Source organism: Odocoileus virginianus, chromosome 17, assembly GCF_023699985.2.
Source record: "Odocoileus virginianus isolate 20LAN1187 ecotype Illinois chromosome 17, Ovbor_1.2, whole genome shotgun sequence".
Taxonomy (NCBI): domain Eukaryota; kingdom Metazoa; phylum Chordata; class Mammalia; order Artiodactyla; family Cervidae; genus Odocoileus; species Odocoileus virginianus.
Window position 1 is genome coordinate 32,826,909 of NC_069690.1, and position 21,695 is coordinate 32,848,603.

The 21,695-nt window shown below is 59.8% G+C and overlaps 1 protein-coding gene across 1 annotated transcript in view; it reads right to left on the bottom strand.

Moving 5' to 3' along the window:
• The window catches only part of MYO15A (myosin XVA), a 47,289-nt gene that overhangs the window by 21,087 nt on the left and 4,507 nt on the right, over window positions 1–21,695 (bottom strand). The window contains exons 2-37 of the mRNA XM_020914190.2: window positions 20,279–20,361; window positions 19,680–19,743; window positions 18,971–19,080; window positions 18,576–18,650; window positions 18,354–18,444; window positions 16,206–16,211; window positions 15,932–16,035; window positions 15,782–15,845; window positions 14,770–14,883; window positions 14,112–14,273; window positions 13,022–13,135; window positions 12,426–12,484; window positions 12,228–12,351; window positions 11,224–11,319; window positions 10,668–10,799; window positions 10,033–10,158; window positions 9,261–9,338; window positions 8,636–8,784; window positions 8,493–8,538; window positions 8,201–8,325; window positions 7,609–7,726; window positions 7,135–7,310; window positions 6,590–6,674; window positions 5,705–5,758; window positions 5,526–5,607; window positions 5,320–5,450; window positions 4,803–4,898; window positions 3,465–3,700; window positions 2,029–2,192; window positions 1,717–1,789; window positions 1,339–1,527; window positions 1,061–1,173; window positions 809–903; window positions 504–624; window positions 247–314; window positions 83–160 (exon numbers count right to left, since the gene is read on the bottom strand). Coding sequence (XP_020769849.2) covers window positions 83–160; window positions 247–314; window positions 504–624; window positions 809–903; window positions 1,061–1,173; window positions 1,339–1,527; window positions 1,717–1,789; window positions 2,029–2,192; window positions 3,465–3,700; window positions 4,803–4,898; window positions 5,320–5,450; window positions 5,526–5,607; window positions 5,705–5,758; window positions 6,590–6,674; window positions 7,135–7,310; window positions 7,609–7,726; window positions 8,201–8,325; window positions 8,493–8,538; window positions 8,636–8,784; window positions 9,261–9,338; window positions 10,033–10,158; window positions 10,668–10,799; window positions 11,224–11,319; window positions 12,228–12,351; window positions 12,426–12,484; window positions 13,022–13,135; window positions 14,112–14,273; window positions 14,770–14,883; window positions 15,782–15,845; window positions 15,932–16,035; window positions 16,206–16,211; window positions 18,354–18,444; window positions 18,576–18,650; window positions 18,971–19,080; window positions 19,680–19,743; window positions 20,279–20,361 — 3,801 coding nt within the window. The remainder of the gene's footprint in view (window positions 1–82; window positions 161–246; window positions 315–503; window positions 625–808; window positions 904–1,060; window positions 1,174–1,338; window positions 1,528–1,716; window positions 1,790–2,028; window positions 2,193–3,464; window positions 3,701–4,802; window positions 4,899–5,319; window positions 5,451–5,525; window positions 5,608–5,704; window positions 5,759–6,589; window positions 6,675–7,134; window positions 7,311–7,608; window positions 7,727–8,200; window positions 8,326–8,492; window positions 8,539–8,635; window positions 8,785–9,260; window positions 9,339–10,032; window positions 10,159–10,667; window positions 10,800–11,223; window positions 11,320–12,227; window positions 12,352–12,425; window positions 12,485–13,021; window positions 13,136–14,111; window positions 14,274–14,769; window positions 14,884–15,781; window positions 15,846–15,931; window positions 16,036–16,205; window positions 16,212–18,353; window positions 18,445–18,575; window positions 18,651–18,970; window positions 19,081–19,679; window positions 19,744–20,278; window positions 20,362–21,695) is intronic.

Sequence of the window (21,695 nt, forward strand, 5' to 3'; positions counted from 1 at the left end):
GGAGAGGTGGAAGGGGCTCCTGGTTCAGAGATGTGCAGCAATGCCCTGGGGCAACATAGTACTCATGGGGGCCCAGGCTCACCTCTGGGGGAAAGGGTCTTGGGGTGGGACTCAGGGGCTGCTGCTGGAGTGCCATGGCCTGCAGGGTCATCTCCCGGGCCTGCGGAGAGTTGGGGTGAGTGGGTAGGCCCAGGCTTGGGCCCCACAGGGAACCCCGGCAGGACACCCTAGTCCCCTGGCACTCACCAGCAGCACGGCCTGCTTGTGGATGAAGGCTTGCTGCAGGGCCAGTGTGGAGGCGTCCAGGCCTGGAACTGGGGTGACCAGGTCAGGGGGCACAGATCCAGAGATGAGGGCGGTAGGCGTGGGAATTCCCTACCCTGCCTGCCCTGCCAGCTCACCCCCAAGCCTGAGGCTGCCTCTGTTCTAGGGCTGAAGCTGCCCTGAGCACCGCGGGGCCCCGCCAAGCCCAACCCTGAACCCGACCTGGAGTAGGCACTGACTTGGCTTTGGCTTTGGCTCTGGGGGTCTCCTGGGGGGTTCTTCAGTGCTGCTGCTGCCATCTCTACCAGGCTGGCCTCCCCCTTTCATGCGGTAGGCAATGGCTGTTGGCTTCTCCAGGTCCTGGGGGGCAGATGGCTCAAGTGACCGCCCCAATGCCATGCTCCCCAGACTCCAAGGCAACGGGCACCTGACACCACCACCACCTCCTCCCAGGGGCCCCCCTCCAGCCACCCCAGGGCCTGGCTGCAAGAGGCTCCTGTGCACGCACCCTGCTGTGGCCTTCAAAGGCCCCCTGCGTCCCTACCGCGTCCCCGTAGGACAGCACGGGGTCGAAGAGGCTGTCCAGGTAGCAGTCCAGCCCCTTGTGGGGCACAGCAGGCTCTCCAAGGCTGTCCGAGTCTGGTGGGGTTGGGAGAAAGTCAAGTTCTTTCCTCCTGCTGATCACCCCTCCCGCCCCCAGGCTCCCTCCCCACCAGAGACAGCGGCCACTGCTGGTGGATCTTGGAGGGTCACTGTCCCTCTCTGAGGCTCCCTCTCTCAGTCTCCCCATTTGTACCGTTCTCATTGTGGCTGCAGTACCCATCGGAGTCAGCCACGACAGGCACGAGCCCCTGGTGCTGGGGCCTGGAGGGTGTGTCATCGTCCGAGTCCCAGCTGTTCCCGAACACACTGGGGGATGGGGCACACAGTAGCTGAGACCCCCGGCAGACCCTCCTCTGTGCCCCGCAGTCCTCCCTTTGAAGGTAGGCCCCCTCCCTGAAGACCTCGAAGTTCAAGTTCAGCTCACAGCCACATGCAGGAGGGGAGCCTCAGGCTGGGAGAGACCACCTCTACCTGAGGCCTCCCCTGCAGGCCGGAGGCCCCTCTGCACCCACAAGGAAGTAGGCTTTCTGTCGAGGGAACTCCCTGAGCAGCTCGAGGTCCGACACCAGGTCCAGCACGTAGTCATGGCCGGCCAGCTCTGCCCACTGGACCCCGTTCTTCATGGCCACCGTCCAGCCTCGCCAGCCGTCGACCAGCCCCCTGGTGATAGCATGTGGAGGGATGGGAATGAGGGACGGCGCCAAGAGGTACCGCCCGGGGAGACCCTGGATGGAGCCAGACACACGACTGAAGCGGACCCTCTGGGACTGGGGGACCTGGCCTCCTGCTCCCACCTCCTCCCTCCTGGGTGTGCAAGGGTGTGCTGGGCGGGGCATCCCAGGAGCCAACCTGTGCCTCAGAATGTCTCCGGCCACCTCCTCCCCCGTACTCCAGGAGTGCACCGGGCAGGAGAACTGGTCACCTAGGCAGCAGCGGGTGTGGGGCTCAGCCCCAAGCATCTGCGGCCGGTCCTGCCACCTCCCCACTCTCATCCTGGGCCCTGACTGTGCATCCTCACGGCCCTGCTCCCAGCCCCGGTCCAGGTCCTGCCCCCTCCCCCCACACTGACCTCTCTCCAGGCTGCTCACAGCAGGGCCACCGAGCTTCTCCTAACCCCAGGCTCTGCTGCCCCTCCATGGGAGGCAGGGGAGGGCAGCTCACCATTGAAGCAGCCCACATCCAGTGCCATGCCGGCCTTCTCCTGGGTGGCTGTCCACTCAAGCTGAGTCGGAGGGAAGGTGCGGGCAGCCCCAGAGACCATGGCCTGCATGAGGCGATGCTGACACACGGCCTGGAAGCCACCCCGCCCGTGATCAGACACAAACCTGGCGGGTAGGAATTGGAGCAAGGATGAGGCTAGCCAGATGCGGGGGAAACCCTGAGACTGGTCAGGGACGCCCAGGCCAGCCCAGAGCTCCGAGGTTGGGCTGCCAATGATTAGGGCAGCTTGGAGCTCCCAGGCTAAGCTGAAAGCATCTAGGCCAGCCAGGGGCACCTCAAGCCAGCAGGAGTCCAAGGACGCCAAAAAGGTTCCAGGCAGGCCCAACTAATCTCAACGGAGCAAAATGTCATTGCCAGGATGGGGCCTACAGGAGGTGTGAGCAAAGACCTGGCCTCCGGGGACTTCGTCCATTTTACCAGGCCATCCGGGTGGTCATCAGTCCTCTCTGAGCCTGCCACCGAGTTCACAGATGCTATGGGGGTTCCAGCTGACCCAGGGTCAATCAGCCTGCTCCCTGCCAGGGGTGGACACTCCTCGTGCCCAGCTCCCGGCCCCTCCCTGTTGCTGGTGGCCTGTGGCCACCACAGGGAAGCTAGAGTCATGCCCACGGGAAGCCCAGCAGGTGGTAGTGGCCCTGCCCCCAGCAGGGTCCCAGGGAGCTGCCCCTACTGCGCTGAGCTCGGGAAGGCTCTGCACGCTCTGCAGCTCACAGCCACCGGTGGGTCCTGTTACCATCCCCAATTCCCAGGTCAGGAAAGAAGCTCAGAGAGAGGCAGTGAGTTGCCTCAGGTCACACAGCAGGAAAGTCAGAGCTAGGTTTTGCACCAAGGGCCTGCTTGAGCTCTTTCCCATGCAAATCAACCTTGTCACCAAGGAGGGGGACATCACCATCATCTTAACATGATCAGGATACTGACGACGGCCACACTTACACAGCGCTTACCACCAGCCTGTCCTCTCGGTGTTTCACATGTGTTTGCACAGTTAATCCTCACACAGCCTGATGAAGGTACTCTTCCCATCCTCATTATATAGGTGAGGAAACAGGCTCAGAGAGGTTATTTAAATTGCCCAAGGTCACACAGCTATGTGGCTGAACTGGGATTTGAACACAGACTGTTGGAATCTACATGCCTAACGACCCTGCTGCAACCCACTGCTCATCATGTGAGAAGTCAGCACCTTTCTTCCAGGTTCCCTACACCCTGGTCCGGCCACCGCTGAGTTCTGGAAGCCCTGTATTGAGCCTTGTCTGACCCCTGCCCTCTGATGTGAAGCCCTGGGCCAGCCCCTGAACCTGAGCTTCCAGGCACAAAGCCTCCCTCCTGCCTGGCCTGGCATCTGCCCCGGGCCCTGGCCCCCCAGCTCCACTCACTTGAGCAGGTACTTGTCCAGGCGCGGGGACGGTGCAAAGCCGCTGAGGCAGGCAGCCAGCAGGAGCCAGCCCCGCTCAGCGTTGTGGGCGCTAGGGTTGCGCCACACCTGGTTGGCCAGTTGCGCCAGGATCTCGTCCCGCAGCTCGGGCACTGCCAGTCCCTTCTGCACGATGTAGCTCCCGAAGACATGGTCCTGGGTGCCGTGCAGCTGAGGGTCGCCCATGAAACGTAGGATCTGGCCACAAGCAGATTCTCCTGGGTCTCTCGGAGGGCTGTTCCCACCAGTCCCCACCCCCTCATATGCATCCCTCACAGGTCCTTCCCAAGTCCCCCTGCCCATATAAAAGTTCCCCACAGTAAAACTGTAACAGGCTTGTGCATGCTAAGTCGCTTCAATGGTGTCTGACTCTTGTGACTCTATGGGCTGTAGCCTGCCAGACTTCTCTGTCCATGGGATTCTCCAGGCAAAAATACTTGAGTGGGTTGCCATGCCCTCCTCTAGGGGATCTTCCCAACCCCGAGATCGAACCCGCGTCTCTTACATCTCCTGCACTGGTAGGCAAGTTCTTTACCACTAGCGCCACCTGGGAAGCCAGCCTGGTTTACCCTGGGCCAAGTGACCAGGGCTTGGGGAAAGTCAATATTCTGCTCATGAACCTTCTGCAGCCCCAGCCCCTCCCCACACCCCGGCCTCACCTCTGGCTCTATCCAGGCCCCAGAGGGCACTTTCTAGCATGCGTACCCAACCACATCCACCCATAGAAGAACTGTCCATGGCTCCCTTGGGCCCCTGGGGGCCCAACCTCAGCTCTGGGCTTGTTGGTCAAGGCCTCCTACCCCTCCGGCCTTACTCTCCTGAGTCTCTGTTCTGACCATGGCAACTTTTCTCATCTCTACCCCTCCACTTGCCCTGGCTGGGAGACTGCTGCCACCTTCCTCTCCAGCCCAAACGCCCCCTCCTCCAGGAAGCCTTCCCTGACTCTGCCCAGGGCTGCATGAGGGGCCTCGTCTGGGCTCTCCGACCCCCATCCCCCACTCTGTCCACAGAAGTGGGTCACTCGTTAGGTCTGCTCTGCCTCCCCTTTCAGACAAGGCTCTACTCTGGAAGCTCCAGAGAGGCTGGGAGGCAGCCATGTTGCCAAGATGATTGAGAGAAGACAGGCCCCCGTCCCCAGACCCTACCCCAGAGAGGAGGACAGACACTGCCTCCCAGAAGTCCCTCCTCTAAGGGCTCAGGGCCTGGGCTGGTGGAGGGTCCAGGGGAGCAGCACAGGGGTCTCCTGTCTGGCCTTGGGGCTGGGGCTGTGATTTGGAAGGTGGTCTGTGCAGACTCGTACCAACTTGAAGATGCCCAAGGCCTCCACATGGTACTCCGCCGGCAGCCGCGTGAGGGGTGTCCTCAGGGGCACGGTCAGCATCCCGAAGGCAGGCTCCTGGGCACAGAGCAGGCACCTGGGCACAGAGCCGGGAGGCAGGGGCACCTCCGGACCTGCTGCTCTAGGCCGGGTGGGGGCACACGAGCCTGAGGCGCCCGGGGTTCTGGTCCCCAGCATGCAGATGGAGATGCAGTGCATCAGGGCAGAGGCCCCCTGAGACACCCCTGGAGGGCAGGAGATGAGCAGCGGGGGTGATATGCTGTGGGTCCACTCACTGCTTGTCAGGTTTCTGAAATGTTTCCAAACAGCCACTGCCTGAGCCCCTGAGGGCCTGCCACCACCATACAGGCCCCCAGAGCCCCCAGACTCTTCATGACCCAGCAACTGGAGGGTTCGGGCCTGCTCTCAAAGGGCGTGGCCAGGAGTCAGCTGTACCTGAGGACAATCCAGCTGTCACTGTGTCTCTTCCAGCTCTTACCTTGAAGTGGCACCGGACAAACTTGGCCATGGGGTAGTTGTTGATGTCCAGGGGCAGCGTGACCCGGGGCTCAGCCCGAAGCCGTGGAGTCCGCACAAGGGCCACCCGGGGCCCCTGGGCTGTCCTGAGGCCTGTGGACAGAGGAGGCCTGAGTGGCCTGGCTCCCTGGCCAGCCCACCCTCCAACACCACCCAGCGCTGACGTACCCGCCACAGCTCGCAAGAGCCCAGCCAGCTCCACCGGGACCTCCAGGTGCCCCACGGCCACCACCTGCCGCTTGCTCAGCTCCTGGGGGGTCAGCACAGGGTGAGAGGACAGGCCTGCCACACCCCCACCTGCCGGCCTCCCTTCCTGTTCCCCGCAGCTGCCTGGACCCCACACCCACCTCCTGCTCCCGCAGCCATGCCTCCTCCACCCGGAGCCTCCGCTCCGCCCTCAGCTGCAGGAGAGCAGACGGTCAAGGCGGGCAGCGGCAGGCAGAGGGGACGGCAGCCCCAGGCCCACCTCACAGACGGGGGAGGCATTGGTGTGGCCAGAGAAATGGGTGTGGGAGGAAGAGAGCAAGAGACTCAGGCAGAGGGCAGAGCAGTGATGCTTTGGGGAAGGAGAGGCGCACAGTGTGTCAGAGAGCAGCAGAGAGGTGCGTTCTGGGGCCCCTCCCTGGAAAGTGTTAGTCCTTAAGTGGTGTCCAACCCTTTGCGACACCCCATGGACTGTAGCCCACCAGGGTCCTCCCTCTGGGGATTCCCCAGGCAAGAATACTGGAGTGGGTTGCCAATTCCTTCTCCAGGGGATCTTCCTGACTCAGGGATGGAACCCGGGTCTCCCACATTGCAGGTGGATTCTCTACCATCCCAGGGCTACCAGGGAAGCACCTCCCTGGTGCCCCACAAAACTCCAGCAAGGGCTCACAGCTCCTTGGGGCTACATTTGTCCGTCCGGCTGTGGAAATGTGACAACAGGCCGATACCGTCACGGAGACAAGGGCAAAACCAGAGCGAGTGCTGCTGGGGTCGCCTAATTCTAATCATGCCCAGTTACTGGGCCCTGCTGTGAGCCCTGTGCTGGGCCACACCCTCCCCGCAGCCTCTCATTCAAGCCCTGCACACCCCAAGGGGTGGGTGAAGAGAACAGGGCTAGAGAGGGACAAGCAGGGATAGAACCCAAGCCTGTCCAGGCCAAATGCCTCCTCCCCGTCCCTGCCTCCCCATGGACCCTGATGGGACAGGCCTGATTCCGGGGGGAGGGACAAGAGCCCAGCCTGCAGCACCTTGAGGTAACGCCGGTGGCTTGTGTACGTGTGCACCAGGGCCCGGAACTTCACCAGACGCCTCCTCATCTGCTGATACCGCTGTCTGGGGTGGAGAGAAGAGAAGGGGTTTTGAGTAGGAGGGCCAGAGGGCAGGGGTCATGGGTGGCCAAGGGGAAGAGATGCCCACACCCGCCTTGCTGGGGTGTCAGTGTCCACACTTCACTCTGGGACCCAATGCAAAAAGGGAAATAAACTCAGAGAGGGGCAGTGACTTGGCCAAGGTCACATGGCAAATGGAGTGGCAGGGCCTGTTGGCTGTCCCAGGGTATGGGAGATGCAGGGTGGGGGGCCCCTCTTGGTTGGATGGATTTCTAACCACCAGTCACAAGGACCAGGGGGTGGGAGGGAAAGACACACAGAATCTTATCACCCTTCCCACAAAGGCCCCTACTCTCAGCTTGCATGCCTTTGGGAATGGGGAACTCACTACCCAGGTTCAGGCTTGGCCTTCCTGGGGCCTGGCCACAGAAACCCAGGGAGCCTTGCCCACTCTGGACCTGCACCTGGCCAGGAATCCACGTGCCCGGCTCTGCAGCAGGATGATCTTGCGGCGTAGGGAGCGGAAACGGCGCTGGACAAAGAAGCCGCGGAGGCAACGCTGTAGCGTGAGGGCCGCCAGGCTCAGGACGTGGTCCCGCATGCCCTCTAGCAGCTGGTGCAAGTGCTCCTTCAGGAAGAGCTGGGGGCAGCAGGCGAGCGCTGAGGCTGAGAGCCCCGGGCACTGCCTGGGCCCACCCTCCCGAGGAGTCCCTGGAGACAAAGGACAGGCCAGCCCCAGATCGGAGGGAGGATGGCCAAGTCTGGAGAAGTGGGGAAGGCAGGACGGTGAATCGGACAGGGAGAGCGACCAGGCAGAGTCTGGAGATGGGATCAGCAACCTTGCCCCAGCTCAGCTGGATGGCCTCTGGCCTGGGCACTTCTGAGCCCAAGGTTTCTAGCCACAGGGCACCCAGGGGCTGAATGTGGGTAGGACTCACCTTGCTGACACCAACACAATACATGTTTGGTGTGACTGTGCATAGGCGGCTCAGCACTGACACACATATGTCCCCACTGGCTGGCAGGTTGTGCTGGAGGGCCACTAGACAGCGGTACCTGCAGGCCCCAAACCCAGCATGGGGCTATTGGACCCATCCGGCTGCCTGTTAGACCTCAGGGTCACCACCCAACCCCTGTCTCCGGGAGGCCTGGATCCAGCAGATCATTTACTCAGTCTTTTCTAACCAGAAAAGGGCTTTCTGTCCCAAGGCTACTTAAAAAGAGCATTAAATGGTAGTAAATGGTTTCAATAGAAGAAAATGCTTTTACGCCATCTGCTGGAAACTTGTCATATTAGTAATAAAAAATCACTCCTCTTTGGAATCAACACATACATAATAATAAAACTATAAAAAATGCAAAGTAGTAAATATGTCTGCCATGTAACAGCTAGTATGTGGTAGTCTTGTGTAGTGCACAACATGAGCAACTGTGCATGGCCAGACCTATTCTGCCTGGGTTGTGAATTCCTGAGGCCATGGGGGGTTGGGTAGGGGTCTGCAGAGCTCAGGAAGCATCAGACCAAGGTACCTGTCGATGAACACCTGGAAGGGCAGCCGCACTGGAAAGCCCTCCTTCCGAATCCGCACAGTCTCCAGCAGCCCTGAATAGCGTAACTGGGCCGTCACCACATCACACTCAAAGAGGCCTGGCTCCTGGGGGAGGGCCCAGAGAGGAAGCCTGAATATTGGCCCAAACATGTGCAATGGTCTCAATGGTGGGCTGGGCAGATGGGCGGTCCAGAGAGGAAAGGCCACTTGCCCAAGGTCACATAGCATGGGAAGAGGACTTGGCTCCCCCAGGGGCCCCTGCCATCACATACCTTCTTGTGGTTCGGCTTCAGGCACCGGACGAACAAGGGGTTACACCTGGGCAGAGTTGAGAGGAGGGCAGTGTGAAGCCCTGGGAAGGAGGGTGCTTGCCCCCAGGGTCACAGGGTGGGTGCCCATACCCTGCCACACCCACCTCTCCATCTTTTCCACCAGGTCCAGAAGTGACTGCTGGAACTTGGCAGCCACCGTGTGCGCCTTGTAGAGCCGGGAGACGGAGCTACTCTTGCCCAGGCGCTGAGGAGCAGCCTGTGGGGCGTGGCTGGAGAAGAGGTGTGCTACCACCTGGGCCAGTGGTCAATATCAAGGTGCCAGGAGCCAGGAGACAGAAGGGGGAAGGGCCCAGAGGCAGAAACAAGGAGGGAAATGGACAGAGAGAAAGAGAAAGGGGAAGAACAAAAGCCATTGGTCTCTGGACCTGGGGATCAGAAAGTGACCGCTGGACCCCTGCCCTGACTGAAGGCCATGCCGTCCTGGCTGGCATTCTTCTCAAGTCAGCATGCTCAGTACCTTCCAAGTGGCCCGCCTGTTGGGGAACATGGGGCACTGTCTCTGTGCCTGGCCCCAAGGGGGCCTGTGACACACCTGGCCATGAACTCTGGCAACGACCTGGGGGGATGTGGAGGCCAAGAGGAGGTGGGGGTAGGAGAACCACTCAGTGAGGGATGGGTTGGGGTGAGCCAGAGGCTGGATCAAGCTGGAAAAGGGGTCTGACGGTGGACTGGGTGCTCCGGGGGGCCGGGGCGGCGAGGCTTACTCACCCGAGTCCGGCTCCGCACGAACAGGTCAAGCACATCTTGGCGCACCTGGTCATGGTTCTTGTCCAGGAACTTGTGCACCTGGAGCGGGGAGGGGAGGGGCAGTTCAGTGTGGACCCCACTCTACCCCACCGGCCTGGGAGACAGGGTAGAAGGCTAACCCATCCCAGCGTGTGTGCACTGCCCACTCCCCTCCTCTTCCGTCCTCCTTATAGTGGGTCAGGGGCTCACGGCACCAGGTGACCCTGGCCCTGCCCCCCTAGGCCTTGGTCTCCCTGTCTGTCCTGAGAGGGATGGGCCCCTCCGCCTGCTATGGTTCCCCCCTTCCTGTCCCACTGTCCTCTCCACCCCCTGGGGAGGGGGAGACTGGGCAGTAGCCACATGCCCAATCCACGTCATGGCCCATCCTCAGTAACTCTGTCCTGTACCCATTCTAGAGATGAGGAAAATGAGGCCCAGTGGGGACAGAGGGTTAGAATCCTGGTCTGAGACACCTCAGGGCAGGAAAGAGCCGAGATGACAGCAGTAACAGCGATCACTACTGATGGGCGCTGCTCTTCACCATGCCCGCCGAGTGCTGGGCTTCTTCACTCACCCCGGGAGATGGGCACTATTGTTCCCACACTTTTCGATGAGAAAGCTGAGGCTCAGAGAGGTAGAGGGACTTGGCCGCGATCACACAGCTGAGGATCAGCAGGGCCAGATTGCAACAGGTCCGGGTGTCTCTGGCGTGGAGACTGGGACTGAAGGCTGTGTGGGCCATTCAGGATCTCACCTGGTAGGTGACTTTGCCCGCATAGTGCTTGATGGTGAACTCGGGCAGCGGCATCTTGGGCTTGGAGTAGAGTGGGTTGGCGCCGTGGTGGTAATGGCACTTCTGCAGAAATGTGTGGTCTGTGGCCTGGGGGCAGGCAGGGGTCAGCGTGGGCAGGGCCCAGGCATCCAGTAGCTTGCCTGGTGGCAAATTCTCCAGCCCTGACTGGTCCCCCTCAAGCTGCAGGGAGGAGGAGAAGGTCCCTGCTCCTCTGGCTGCCTGCTGCTTAGTATGGACGGCCTGAATGGACCCTGTGGAAGGGTGGGCTGCCAGCTGCCTTCCCTCCAGCCCACCTGTCTCTGCTCTCTCTAGTCCCACTGACCAGAGCACCCATACCACTCTCGTGTTTTCCAATCAGAATCTGAGGCCCAACCCCAAGATCACCTCCTCCAGGAAGCCTTCTGTGACTTCACGGACTGGCGCAGCCCCTCCTCCAGAGCCCCCATCCAGCCTCAATCACCCCAGGTTTAAAACCCCAGGTTGGGTGTCCTGAGCCCCAGACTCAAGGCCAGAGCAGAGTGGAGTGCAGGACTTGGGCCCAGTGGGGACGCGGGCTCAGAGCGCCGTGTGCCCCAAGCAGCATACTCAGCGCACACCTGGGGGAAGCAGCACTGGTCATCGAGGATGCGCAGGATGCCGTAGGGCTTCAGTGAAAGGAGGTTGATGCAGGGCTGGTTGTCGGCGAAGGTGACCTCCTGCCAGTCGATCTGTTCGCGCATGTACTCCTCCTGTGGACAGCGGTCCTTGGCCTCCAGCCCTGCCCAGTGCCTCCACCCTGTCCCCAAGGTGGACACAATCCAGAGGGTCCCAGCCAGGGTACCTCCACCTGCACCCCTCCCAGCACAGGGAGCTCACTCCCAGCAGGGCAGCTCAACATGAGCCACCTCTGGGTCCTGCTTGTCCCCGGCCTGGACGGCCCTGCGAGGGTGAGGAGGACCACAGGAGGGCTCTTCTCTGGGCTCAGAACCCTTGCACCTGCCCCTCCAGAGCAGGGCCTATGCACATGCTGATCCCTAGCTCAGAGCGCCTCGCCCTCCACTGGGCCTATGGATGACCTCTCGTTTGTCCTCAAAGAGCCAGCGCAGCCTGTCTGCCTCCAAGAAGGCCTAGCGGCTGGCAGGACAGGACCAAAAGCGGACAGAGGCTTCTCACCTGCTCCTCCTGGAAGACGATCTTATTGAAGAGGTACTGGAGGCTCTCGTTCGCATAGTTTATACACAGCTGCTCGAAGCTGTTGAAGCTTAGGTCCTGTCAGATGGGCAGAGAGGCTGGGCCCTGCACTTCTGTGGCCAGTAGCCCATCTGTCCCCACCCAGGGCCTGCCCACCCCCCTTCCCCATGCAGGTTTATCCCTGCCTTCCACAATCACAACTTCAGCAAGCTGGAGCCCTGCACACAGACCCTCTGCTCAGACCGCTTGGGGCCTCCCTCTGGGCACAGGTGAGAGCCCAGTGGTTCGGGAACCATGGGAGGTGGTCCAGGTAGTGGCTGAGGCCCAGGCCCTGGAACCTTCTACCTGGGTTCCGACCTTCGGTCTGCCACTTTCTACCCCAAGTGCCTCAGCCTCCCCATCTGTAAAATGGGGATGACAGTGCCCACTTCCCAGGTAACTGTCAGGATTAAGTGAGTAACAAGCCGAGAGCTCAAAACAGCAGCTGGCACGTAACAGGCACCATGGGAACCTCAGCGGCCACTTCTGCTGTTCTGATCTTGCCTGTATTTCTCCACATCCCCCACTCTAACCCCCCAAATGACTCCCAGCTCCCCACACCCCTGAGCCTTTGCATGACTGTTCTTTCCACCTCAAATGCCTTGATTGGCTCTTAAGGAATCAGCTCAGGACATCTCCAGGAAGACTTTCCTGATGCCTGCCCAGTTAGGGATCTTCTCCAGGCTCCCCCAGCACCAGGCTGCCTCTGTTCAGGTTCTGACCACATGTGTTTGTCCGCGTCTGTCCACTGAAACCCCACGCAGTCCCTCCTGGAAGCACCCCAAGGGTAGCGCCCAGGTCTGGTCCTTTCTGGGATCCCTGGTGTCACCCACAGAGCCTGGCACCCAGAAGCCCCAGGAAGTGCTTGTGGGTGAATGGAGGGAGATAATAACGGGGGAGGGCCCTGAACAGTTGATGGCACTCGAACCTCCCCCCCAGAGCCCCACCTCGAAGCCATAGATGTCCAGGACAGCAATGGACAGCGCGTCCTTCTGTGGGGACACCAGCGCGTTGACCCTGGTGATGAGCCAGCTGAACAGCAATGCGTACAGGACCTTGGCGATGGCGTCCCTGGAGCAGAGAGGTGTTGAGGGGGCAGGCACAGTGAGGAGGTGCGGGGGCCTCAGGTGGGGCTGCAGCCTCACCTAGCGTCCACGGCGCTCTCCACCGTCAGGGGGGTGAATATCTTCTCTCTCATGGTCTCCTGGGGTGCAGGGGGAGGTGGGCTCTGAGGGACAGTGTGCTGGCCACCGCCTCAGGGCAGTCCCCAGAGAACTGGGAGGCGAGGCGTGGGGCGGGGATTGTGGAGCTGGTGTGACTGGTCTCAGGCACAAAGTCAGTCAGGGGGCAGGACGCATACCCTCACCCCTCTGCTGCCTGGCTTGCTGGTGGAGTGGGGGCTGCCCCCACCGTCAGGGAGACAGGAGCTTGTATAAGCAGACACAGCAGTGACGTCAGCCTCGGGAAGGGAGGAAGGGCAGAGGCTGCGGGAGGGACAGGCCCAGCCAGGGCTCAAGCGTGGCTCTCTGGAGCGGGCGATGTCTGTGTTGGGTCCGGAAGGTTGATTGGGTGTGAAAACGGGAACAGCTATGCAAAGGTCTGGGGGCTATAACGCCTTTGGGGTCCGAGGTACCCAACTCTGGGCCCAACCCAGAGATGGACAGGAGTGGGAGGCGGGGGAGAGGGGCAGGGGGCCCATACAGCATGGGGCGTGAAGCAGCCCCAGCCACCAGGGACTCACAGTCACTTTGAAGGTGATGGCCTTCTGCAGGCCCTCGGGGGAGACCTGCAGAAGCTCAGCCACGGCCTGGATCTCCCGGGCGCTCACCACTGAGGCTACCTCCTGCGCGTCCGTCTGCAAAACACCCACAGGAGGGCCTGCTGAGCTAGATGAGCTCTTTATATAAAATTCATACCAAAAAAGGGGAAAATTGAAGGCAGGAGAAGGGGATGACAGAAGGCGAGATGGTTGGATGGCATCACTGACTCAATGGACATGAGTTTGTACAAACTCCAGGAGATTGTGGAGGACAGAGGAGCCTGGTGTGCTGCAGTCCATGGGGTAGCAAAGAGTCAGACACAAGCGACTGAACAACATACAAATTTGGAAACAAGTGAGAACAGCCAGGAAAATTCTCAAGTAGGAATTCCAGGGACTCTGTGAGATAGTAAGACATAGAGTCAGAATAATTAAAACACTGTGGGATCAGATACATAATTCATAAACAAATCAATGAAGCACAATAAAAAGTGTGGAATCAGATACAAAAGGACACAGGAATTGAGCATATGATAAATATGTATCTCTCAAGTTGGGAGACTGAGTGACCATTTCAAAAAAAACACAACAACCTGGGATCCCTACCCTGTACCTTACTAGGGTAAGTTTCTGATGAACCAGAGATTTAAATTTTTTTTTTTTTTAAATCAAACAGAAACCCTAAGAGATCTTGAAAAAATTACAGGGAAAGGCTTTTATAATTTTAGAGAGATTAGTCTCTAAAAATAATGAAGTCTTAAAATTTGTATAAGAAAAAACTTCATAAATGAAATTTCTGAAAATAATCCTTAAAATCTCTGTAGAAAAGAAAAAAAATCCCAAACACCAAAAAACCTGTAAATAAAGTCAAAACATAAATGATAAATCAGAAAATACACCTGCAAATCCTACAGATTTCCTTAACACATATAAAGAGCTCTATATACCAATGAGAAAAAGATGAACCACCCCAAATTGTGGACCAAGCGCTTCCAGCTGTGAGCTGGCAGCTCTCAGCCTTGAGGGGAAGCCCATGTCCTGAGGAAGCTGTCCTGTGGCCCGGAGCCCTCACCTCGTCCTTCTCAAAGTAGACGTTGCCCAGGTGCAAGATGGAGGCCAGGATGCGGAAGATGCTGTCCTGGTCCTCCGCGCTGAAGCCCAGTACCTCCATGGCAGCCAACAGCCGGCGGAAGTCATCCGCGTCGCTCTTCCCTGAGATCCCGCAGTTCCCACCCTGGGCAGGGTCAGAGTAGGGGTCTAGGACCCTGGGTGGAGGCCTCGGGGTCCCTGCTCTGCCCTGGCCTGCAGCCTGGCCTGGGCTCTCAGCTCTCAATCCACTCTCGAGGGCAAGGGGCTCCGAGTGGCCCAAGTCCCGTGCTGAAGGCTCTGAGTACATTTCCTTCACCTAACCCTGACATGCCCTACAATGCAGAACTATTCTGTTCCCATTTTACAGACAGGAAAGTGAGGCTCTGGAGGGAAGTGTGGACACTCCAGGCCGCTGAGTTCTGTTCCAGGCTCCAGAGAAACAATCACATAGGCCACCCCCACCTTAGTTTTGGACCCCAGTGACACCTGTCCCCCTCGCCATGATGAGATACTGCAAAGGAACTCACCCCCCAAAACCCCAACACCTTCACTGTCCATCAGGACACGGCTCTCTGGGCCCACACAGCGTGATGGGGTGGGAGCACCTGGCCAGGGGCCCTCAGACACCTGCTGGCTCTCACCTGGTTCAGGTAGTAGTAGGTCTCGGCCTCCTGAAGGCTGAAGGCCTGCCGGAGCTGGGCAGGCAGCCCAGCCAGGAGCTCATAGAAGATGTGGTAGTTCCTCTCATTTCTGGCCTACAGAGTGGTGGGTGGGTGCACAGAGGGGAGCCACCCACCCGGGTGACCCCCCAGACACACATACAAGCCCAGGTGTACCCACAAATACACACACACACACACATGGGCCTCAGATGAGACTGGCGCCTCTGTGTCGAGTGACCCCAGCCTGGCACTGGCGGGGGTAGGGGCAACTGGCGTGCTGGTGGGAAGGAGCCCTGAGCAGGGTTTAACTTTGGAGAAATAAGCACAAGGTGGAAGGAGCCCCAGGAGCCTTGTGGAGCCACCTGCTGGTGGGGAGACAGACTCCTGGCAGACCACTGTGAGTGGGGAGAAGTGCTGTGCAAGAAAATGCTGCAGCAGTGGGTGGGCAGGTCTGGTGGGTGGAGAGGCTGCATCTTTACTGGGGGACCTTCCCCGAGCAGGTGGCATATTGGGGAGGACTCGGAGAAGGTGAGGGGCTTGGCCTGGCAGGTGTCTGGGGGTGAGTGCTCCAGTTACAAAGAACAGCTGTGCAAAGGCCCTACAGCAGGATGGTGCCCGGTGTGCTTCCATGACAAGGAGATGGGCCACAGGCTCACACAAACACACACACACACACACACAGATACAGATACATACACAGATACACAGAGAGATATACACACACACAGATAGACACACATATACACATACACAGAGATACACTCATGCATACACATGCATACATGCACACATATACACAAATGCACAAATGCACACGCAGAGATACATACATGCACACACATGGACATCTACACACATACATACACACACGCAAGGAGATGGGCCACAGGCTCACACAGACACAGACACACACACTGCTCAGCCAGGTGCCAGGCTCCGAGGGTCTGCATGCCCCCCACCTGGTCACACAAGGCCTGGAGAGCCAGCCCACCTGAAACACGATCCTGGATTTCTCGAGCAGGTACTGGGAGGTTATGGCACCAGAGATCACGCCCCTGGGTGGGTGGGCACAGTTAGGGGTCAGGGCTGTGCCAGGCACAGTGCACACAGACCCTGCAGGTTCCTTCACCAGCCCACTCACCCTTCCAGAAAGATCTCCACAAACTTCCCGAAGCGGCTGGAGTTGTCGTTCCTGACGGTTTTGGCATTACCAAAGGACTCCAGGAGGGGTGTGGCCTCCAGGATCTGAGCACCGGAGGACAACATGGGCATTGTGGGGAGCACGTGGGGCCAGCCCAGGTTCCACTTCGTGAGGGCGGTGGGTTCCCTGAAGACCCCTGAGGCCGCCCAGGCCCCCTGCCCTGCCTCCTGTTGCCCCACTCCACCATACATGCGTGTGCACACACACCCAGTACCTTTATCTTCAGGAGCCACCAGGACCGAGGAGGAGGAGAGGAACAAGAACAGAAGTCGGTCACCTACAGGACTGACCAGCTCCCCCAGGATGCAGGGGGCCTCAAATCACAGAGGGACTGGCCAAGCCCTCCAAGCCCTTGGCGGGCAGGAGAGTCGCCAGGTGAGAGCAGACCCCTGAGCCTCGGAGACCCAGGTGTCTGGGCTCAGGAACCAAGGTGTGGCTCCAGGCTGGGGGCCCTGAGGATGTCCTTGTGCTCCAGAGTCCTGGAAGGGCCTCCTTCCTGCCCTGCCTAGCTCCCACCTGGGGTCCTCTGCAACATGAGCGAGGTCTTGCCCCCGCCCCCCACAGCTCCCACCCCTTGGGCTTGAAGGTCTGGCACAGCCCCGCCTCATCTCCTGTCCCCTCCCTGGATCTGCCCAACACTGCAGTCCCCCTGACTGTGCCCGCACCTGCCTCTGGGTGTTAGAGTTCTGTTCCCCTGCAGTCCTCAGCCCTTCACTCGGCCCCTATCTCCTGCTGGAATATCAGCCCCACAGGCAGAAATCTGTCTGCACGTGCCTGGTGCCCAGCATCCACACAAGACCTGGTCCTTAGGAGGCCCTCTACAAACATCTGCAAGGGGGCTTCCCTGGAGGTCCAGTGGTTAGGCTTCCACTGAAAAGGGCACGGATTCAATCCCTGGTTGGGGAACTAAGATTCCCGTGTGCCACACACTGCAGCCAAAAAAAAAAGAATCTGCTGAATGGATGAAATAGGGGTTAAACAGCAGAGCCACCAAGGCATAGTGAATTACAGTGCCCACTTAGTAAGCACCTACTGCATGCCAGACCCTTCGTCCCAATTACAGCATCGCTAATGTTCCTACGAGGTAGATGCCAGTATCAGCCATTTACAGATCAGGGAGCTGAGGCTAGGAGAGGTATGGCTGTGTGCCCAGTACTCCAGAGTCAGAAGAGCGAGGGCCCACAGCCCAGGCTCAGTGGTGTAGGCAGTGTTTTCTCTGGCTGCACTGTTTCCTCGGGATGAACTCTCAGGTGTAGCAGGAGGGCCCAGGGTACACAGAAGTGACACCTGTTACCCCGGCGACCAGACCAGTTCCCTGCATCTGGTCATGCACAGTCTAGCTTGGTCCCAGAAGTATTGCCCACTGCACAGAGGAGTGGACTGAGGCCCAGAGAGGCCTGGGGGCCAGCCTGGGGATGCTCCAGGAGTCAGGGTACACCTGGGCTTTGATCTGTACTATCCCTTAGTCTGGGTGCCCCTTGAGGGCAACTGGGGTGAGATCTCCTCCTGGTGCCTGCCATGAGGCAGGCACGCAGCCCGGGGTGGGGCCATCAGGGCCCTGGGGCCGTCCAGCTTGGCCCACAGGTGTGGTGGTGCTGTGTTTGGGCTGGGAAGCATTCAGTGCCCTCCCAAGACCCCGCCCCAGGGACCCTTGTCACATCTCAGCCCAGACATGCAGCCTGTGGCCCAGACATAGGCTGATCAAGGCACAACTGGGTTCCACAAGGACTCATGACCGAAACCAGTTCAACAGAAGGAGCCCTGAGACGTGCTGGCCCCTGGGCCATGGTGCTGCAGCAGATGAGGAATCAGATGAGGATGACGGTCAAGCATGGCAGGAGTGGGCAAGACAAGAGACAGTGTTTAAGACTCTAGCCCCAGCCATGCCCGAAACAGACACTGATGGCCCTACTGCAGGAGCAGGCTTAACAGGTGCTGTGGCATGCTCCCAGAGCCTAGCCTGTGCCTGGCACATAGTAGGTCCTTAGGAAGCCTTTACCAAGTTCTAACATTCTCAGTTCAGGGAACCTAGCTTTGAGCAGACCTTCCATCCTGCAGACCCTGGCCAGGCCTTCTCAGTGTCCCAGCACCTTCTGCCTGCAATCCCCACATTTGGGCCAGTCCTGCCTCCTTCACGACCATGCAGCTGAGGCCTGGCGGGAGGTGTGGATGGTGCCCCTGGCCCATGCAGCCTTTATTTGGGCCGCTCCAAGAAGCTGGAATATAGAGCTCACGCAGGGGGACATGAGCAGGAAGTAACTCCCAGGGAGGGCAGGCAGAAAGAGTCCCCAGTCATACGAGCCCTCCCTGGGCGCTGGGCTGGGGGAGATGGATAGACCACACAGCTGAGAGATGGACGCACCTGCCGTGTGACGCCCCGCTTCTGACTCATGGCCGCCAGGTAGCGCAGAATCAGCTTCGTGGCCTCGGTTTTTCCCGAGCCGCTCTCTCCGCTGCCCGGGCAAAGGGGCAGAGTGAGCTGCCACCTACTCATGGCCACCCCCGCCCCCGGGGCTCCCCTGACCCCGCCGTGACACAGGAGGACACAGGTAGGAGGCCGGTTCCCAGCCCCACCCCTGCTCACCTGATAATTATGCATTGGTTCTGTTTGGCATCGAGCATTTTGGCAAAGGCAAGATTTGCAATTGCGAAGAGGTGCCTGGAGAGACAGGCCAGAGGGTTCCTGGGCAGGCCTTGCCGCATGCTCCCAAACCTCCCAGTGGGCAGGCAAGGGGCACTTCTGCCCAATCGAGTGGCCAGTCCTGCTTCACACCCACCCCTAGGGGAATGTTCCCGCAAGGCTCCCTGTCCAGAACTGAGCCTGCAGTTCTGCCGAACAGTGGCCTGCAGCCCAGTAGGGGCTATGGCCAGGGTTGGGGAGAAGCTGTTGGGCTGCCCACGACCACCTGCCCCAACCCCCAGCTCAGACAGGGCCCGAGACCCCAGGCTATCCCCTCTTCCAGCCCCAGAGACACTCACGGGGGGTTCTCGGCCAGGGCCCGCCCGCTGTACTGCTGCACCTGCTCCGGCCCATAAATTCCAAACATCCGGTACGGGTTCACCGACACCAGGATGCTGCCAATGTATGTCTGCTGGGCAGAGAGTGGCCTCAGCACCTGTCCACATCCCTCCCTCCCCTACTCCTGGAGTCGGGATCCCTGTTTTGTGGAGACAGACGCCTGGCTACCTGGCTCTGGTGCCTACACCTTGGCCCCTGACAGTCTGATGGGTCATCTGCTCTGGTGGTGGAGTGTCGGGCACTGTCCAGACTGAGGCCAGAGAAGGCTGGAGCAAGCAAAGCCCCACAGCCACGATGCTGCAAGGATGGCCATGACAGCTGCTGCCTGCTTCATTCATTCACAGTTGGGGCTGCCCCCCTGACTGCCTTTCCTGGGACCTGGGTCTCTGGAAGCTTTAATCCATCGGACCCCTGGTCTGGGGGAGGGGGGGTCACACACTTTGGGGTTCCCTGTCTCCAGGTCTCTGCTCCTGGCACCCACTATTTTCAGACTGTGTATTCTAGGACTTTAGATGCTAGTGCTCCCAGCTGTTGCATGCTATGCCTAAATAGTAGAAACTCCAGTCTGGGGTGGGCAGGAGAAATCCATCTGTCCACTGCAGCCCCAGAAGGCAGGGGAGCCATGGCCCTCAGATCCCAGCCCAGGGAGGGGCCAGCCCCAGGCCTTACATAGATGAGGTTCCGTTCAAATCTGGTCTTGAGATTGGCCAGCACGGTGGTCTCCTGGAGGTCTCTGCAAAGGCATGGAGGGGGCAGTCAGGGCCCACCTTCCCCTTGGGGCAGGGCCTTCGTCAGAGAGGTTAGAGTTCAAGTCCCATCTCTGACACTAACCATGATGCCTTGGGCAAGTTACTTAACCTCTCTGTGCCTCAGTTTTTCCATCTGTCCAATGGGCATGACAATCACTGTCCCATCTCTGAGGTGGGAATGCTCTCAAGTAGCAGACGTAAGGACTGTCCCCATGGTTGGATAATGATATTGACCAGCACAGCCTTCACATCTCAGGCATCTCCACTGTGCCGGAACCCCACAACAGCCTCCCCCCATCCTGCAGGTGAGAAACCACGGCAGAAAGGCTGAGTAACCACCTGGGCCCAGCTGGTAAAGGCCAGGGCTGGGGTCTGGACACAGCCCCTCCAAATTATCGGGTTTTTGTGACACTGCCTGACCCTCGCTTTGCAGAGGAGGGTACGTTCCAGGAGGTGAGGGGTGCCTGGGCAAGAGGCAGTGGTCTGGCTGGGAGCATGGTGACCAGGGGGAACACTCACTCGAGCTGTGTCATGTCCTCCACACCATCCTCCTGCTGCTGCTCGCGGAGCTGTGTGGACGGGAGGTTGCGGATGGAGTGCATCTGGAGGAGACACCAGCGGTCAGCTGTGCATGCCCCCCCGGCCCCCATGGCCTGGACACAACCAGGACCCACTCACATTTCAGGAGAGGGAACCCTGAGGCCAGGTTGGGTGGGTCCTGCAGAACCCCTGCCTCGGAATGCAACCCTTAGTCCAGGGACCCACGTCCGGCGTCAGTGCTCCCACATGTTCCCAAGGGTCCTGCCCAGGAGGTGAGCACATGCCTGTAGGAGCAAGGCCTCCCGCCTCAAATGCTTCTGCGGCTGATCCTCTTCTCCAGGGTGATGCCCAAGTTGGCTTATGTGATGACTAGATAAACATCCATGTCTGCTGCCTGGGGCCCTTCGAAGGACCAGGACTTTCCCATTTGACACCGCACCCCATGACCAGCGCTGAGCAAACTCAGATCCACACACACAGACCCGGGCTCAGTACTGCCTGCCACTCAGGCTCTCCCCCAGCCCCCGCAGTCTTGCAGGGTGCCTGTGGACATGCACGCCGGCCTCTGGTCCATAGATGGGGGCACACATGTGCAGCATATACTCTTAACATCCATTTGACAGTTTCTTCTGTGTGCCATGTCCCCACATCTGGGGGTCTCAAAACAAAAGTCCCAATGCCCGCTCTGGGCAGCAGGGCCTCCTCTGTGCACATCTAGGGTGCACAGTGGGCCTGAGGATGCCACGTCTGCCTGGGCCATGGGACATGCACTCATGTGCTCTCCATGTTTGGCTGTGCTGGGCCTGAGCACTTGTCCCAGGCCTGCACGTGACCCGCGTAACTGAGAGCACAGCTGGGCACCTGCCTTTCCTGCCTCTTGAATCCAGCCCACACCCCTCCACCCGAGAGGCGAGGAAAGGGGACACGGGAGGCGGCCCTCGTGCTAAGTAGGGCACACTAGGTATCACCCCAGAGTCCCTGGCCTCCCGCCCACCCACCTGCCCAGGTGCGCCAGCCACTCACATATTCCAGGGTGAGGAGGGCCCAGGCATCTTTGCCCCTGACCCCTGGGCGCCTCGTGCCCCGCTCCCGCAATGCCGCAGCCCACACGGCACGGGGCACCCGCCGCCGGGGCCAGGGTCCCCCCAGCAGCCAAGCCGCCCCAGTCGCCATGGATGGGCCACTGGCTGCCCACTCCACCAGGCCCCATCTGCGGAGGCTGAGAAACACGCGGCCCCTGCATGCCCCGCCCACCCCAGGCGTTCCCGGGGGAGGCTCCAGTGACCACCCCCCTCCACTGAAGCCTGCCAGCACGGAGCTCGCGTTCCGCCTCAAGTGTGGCAGCCAAGCACGGACTTGGCACCCCTCAGACAGACTGCCTGCCCCACATCCTACA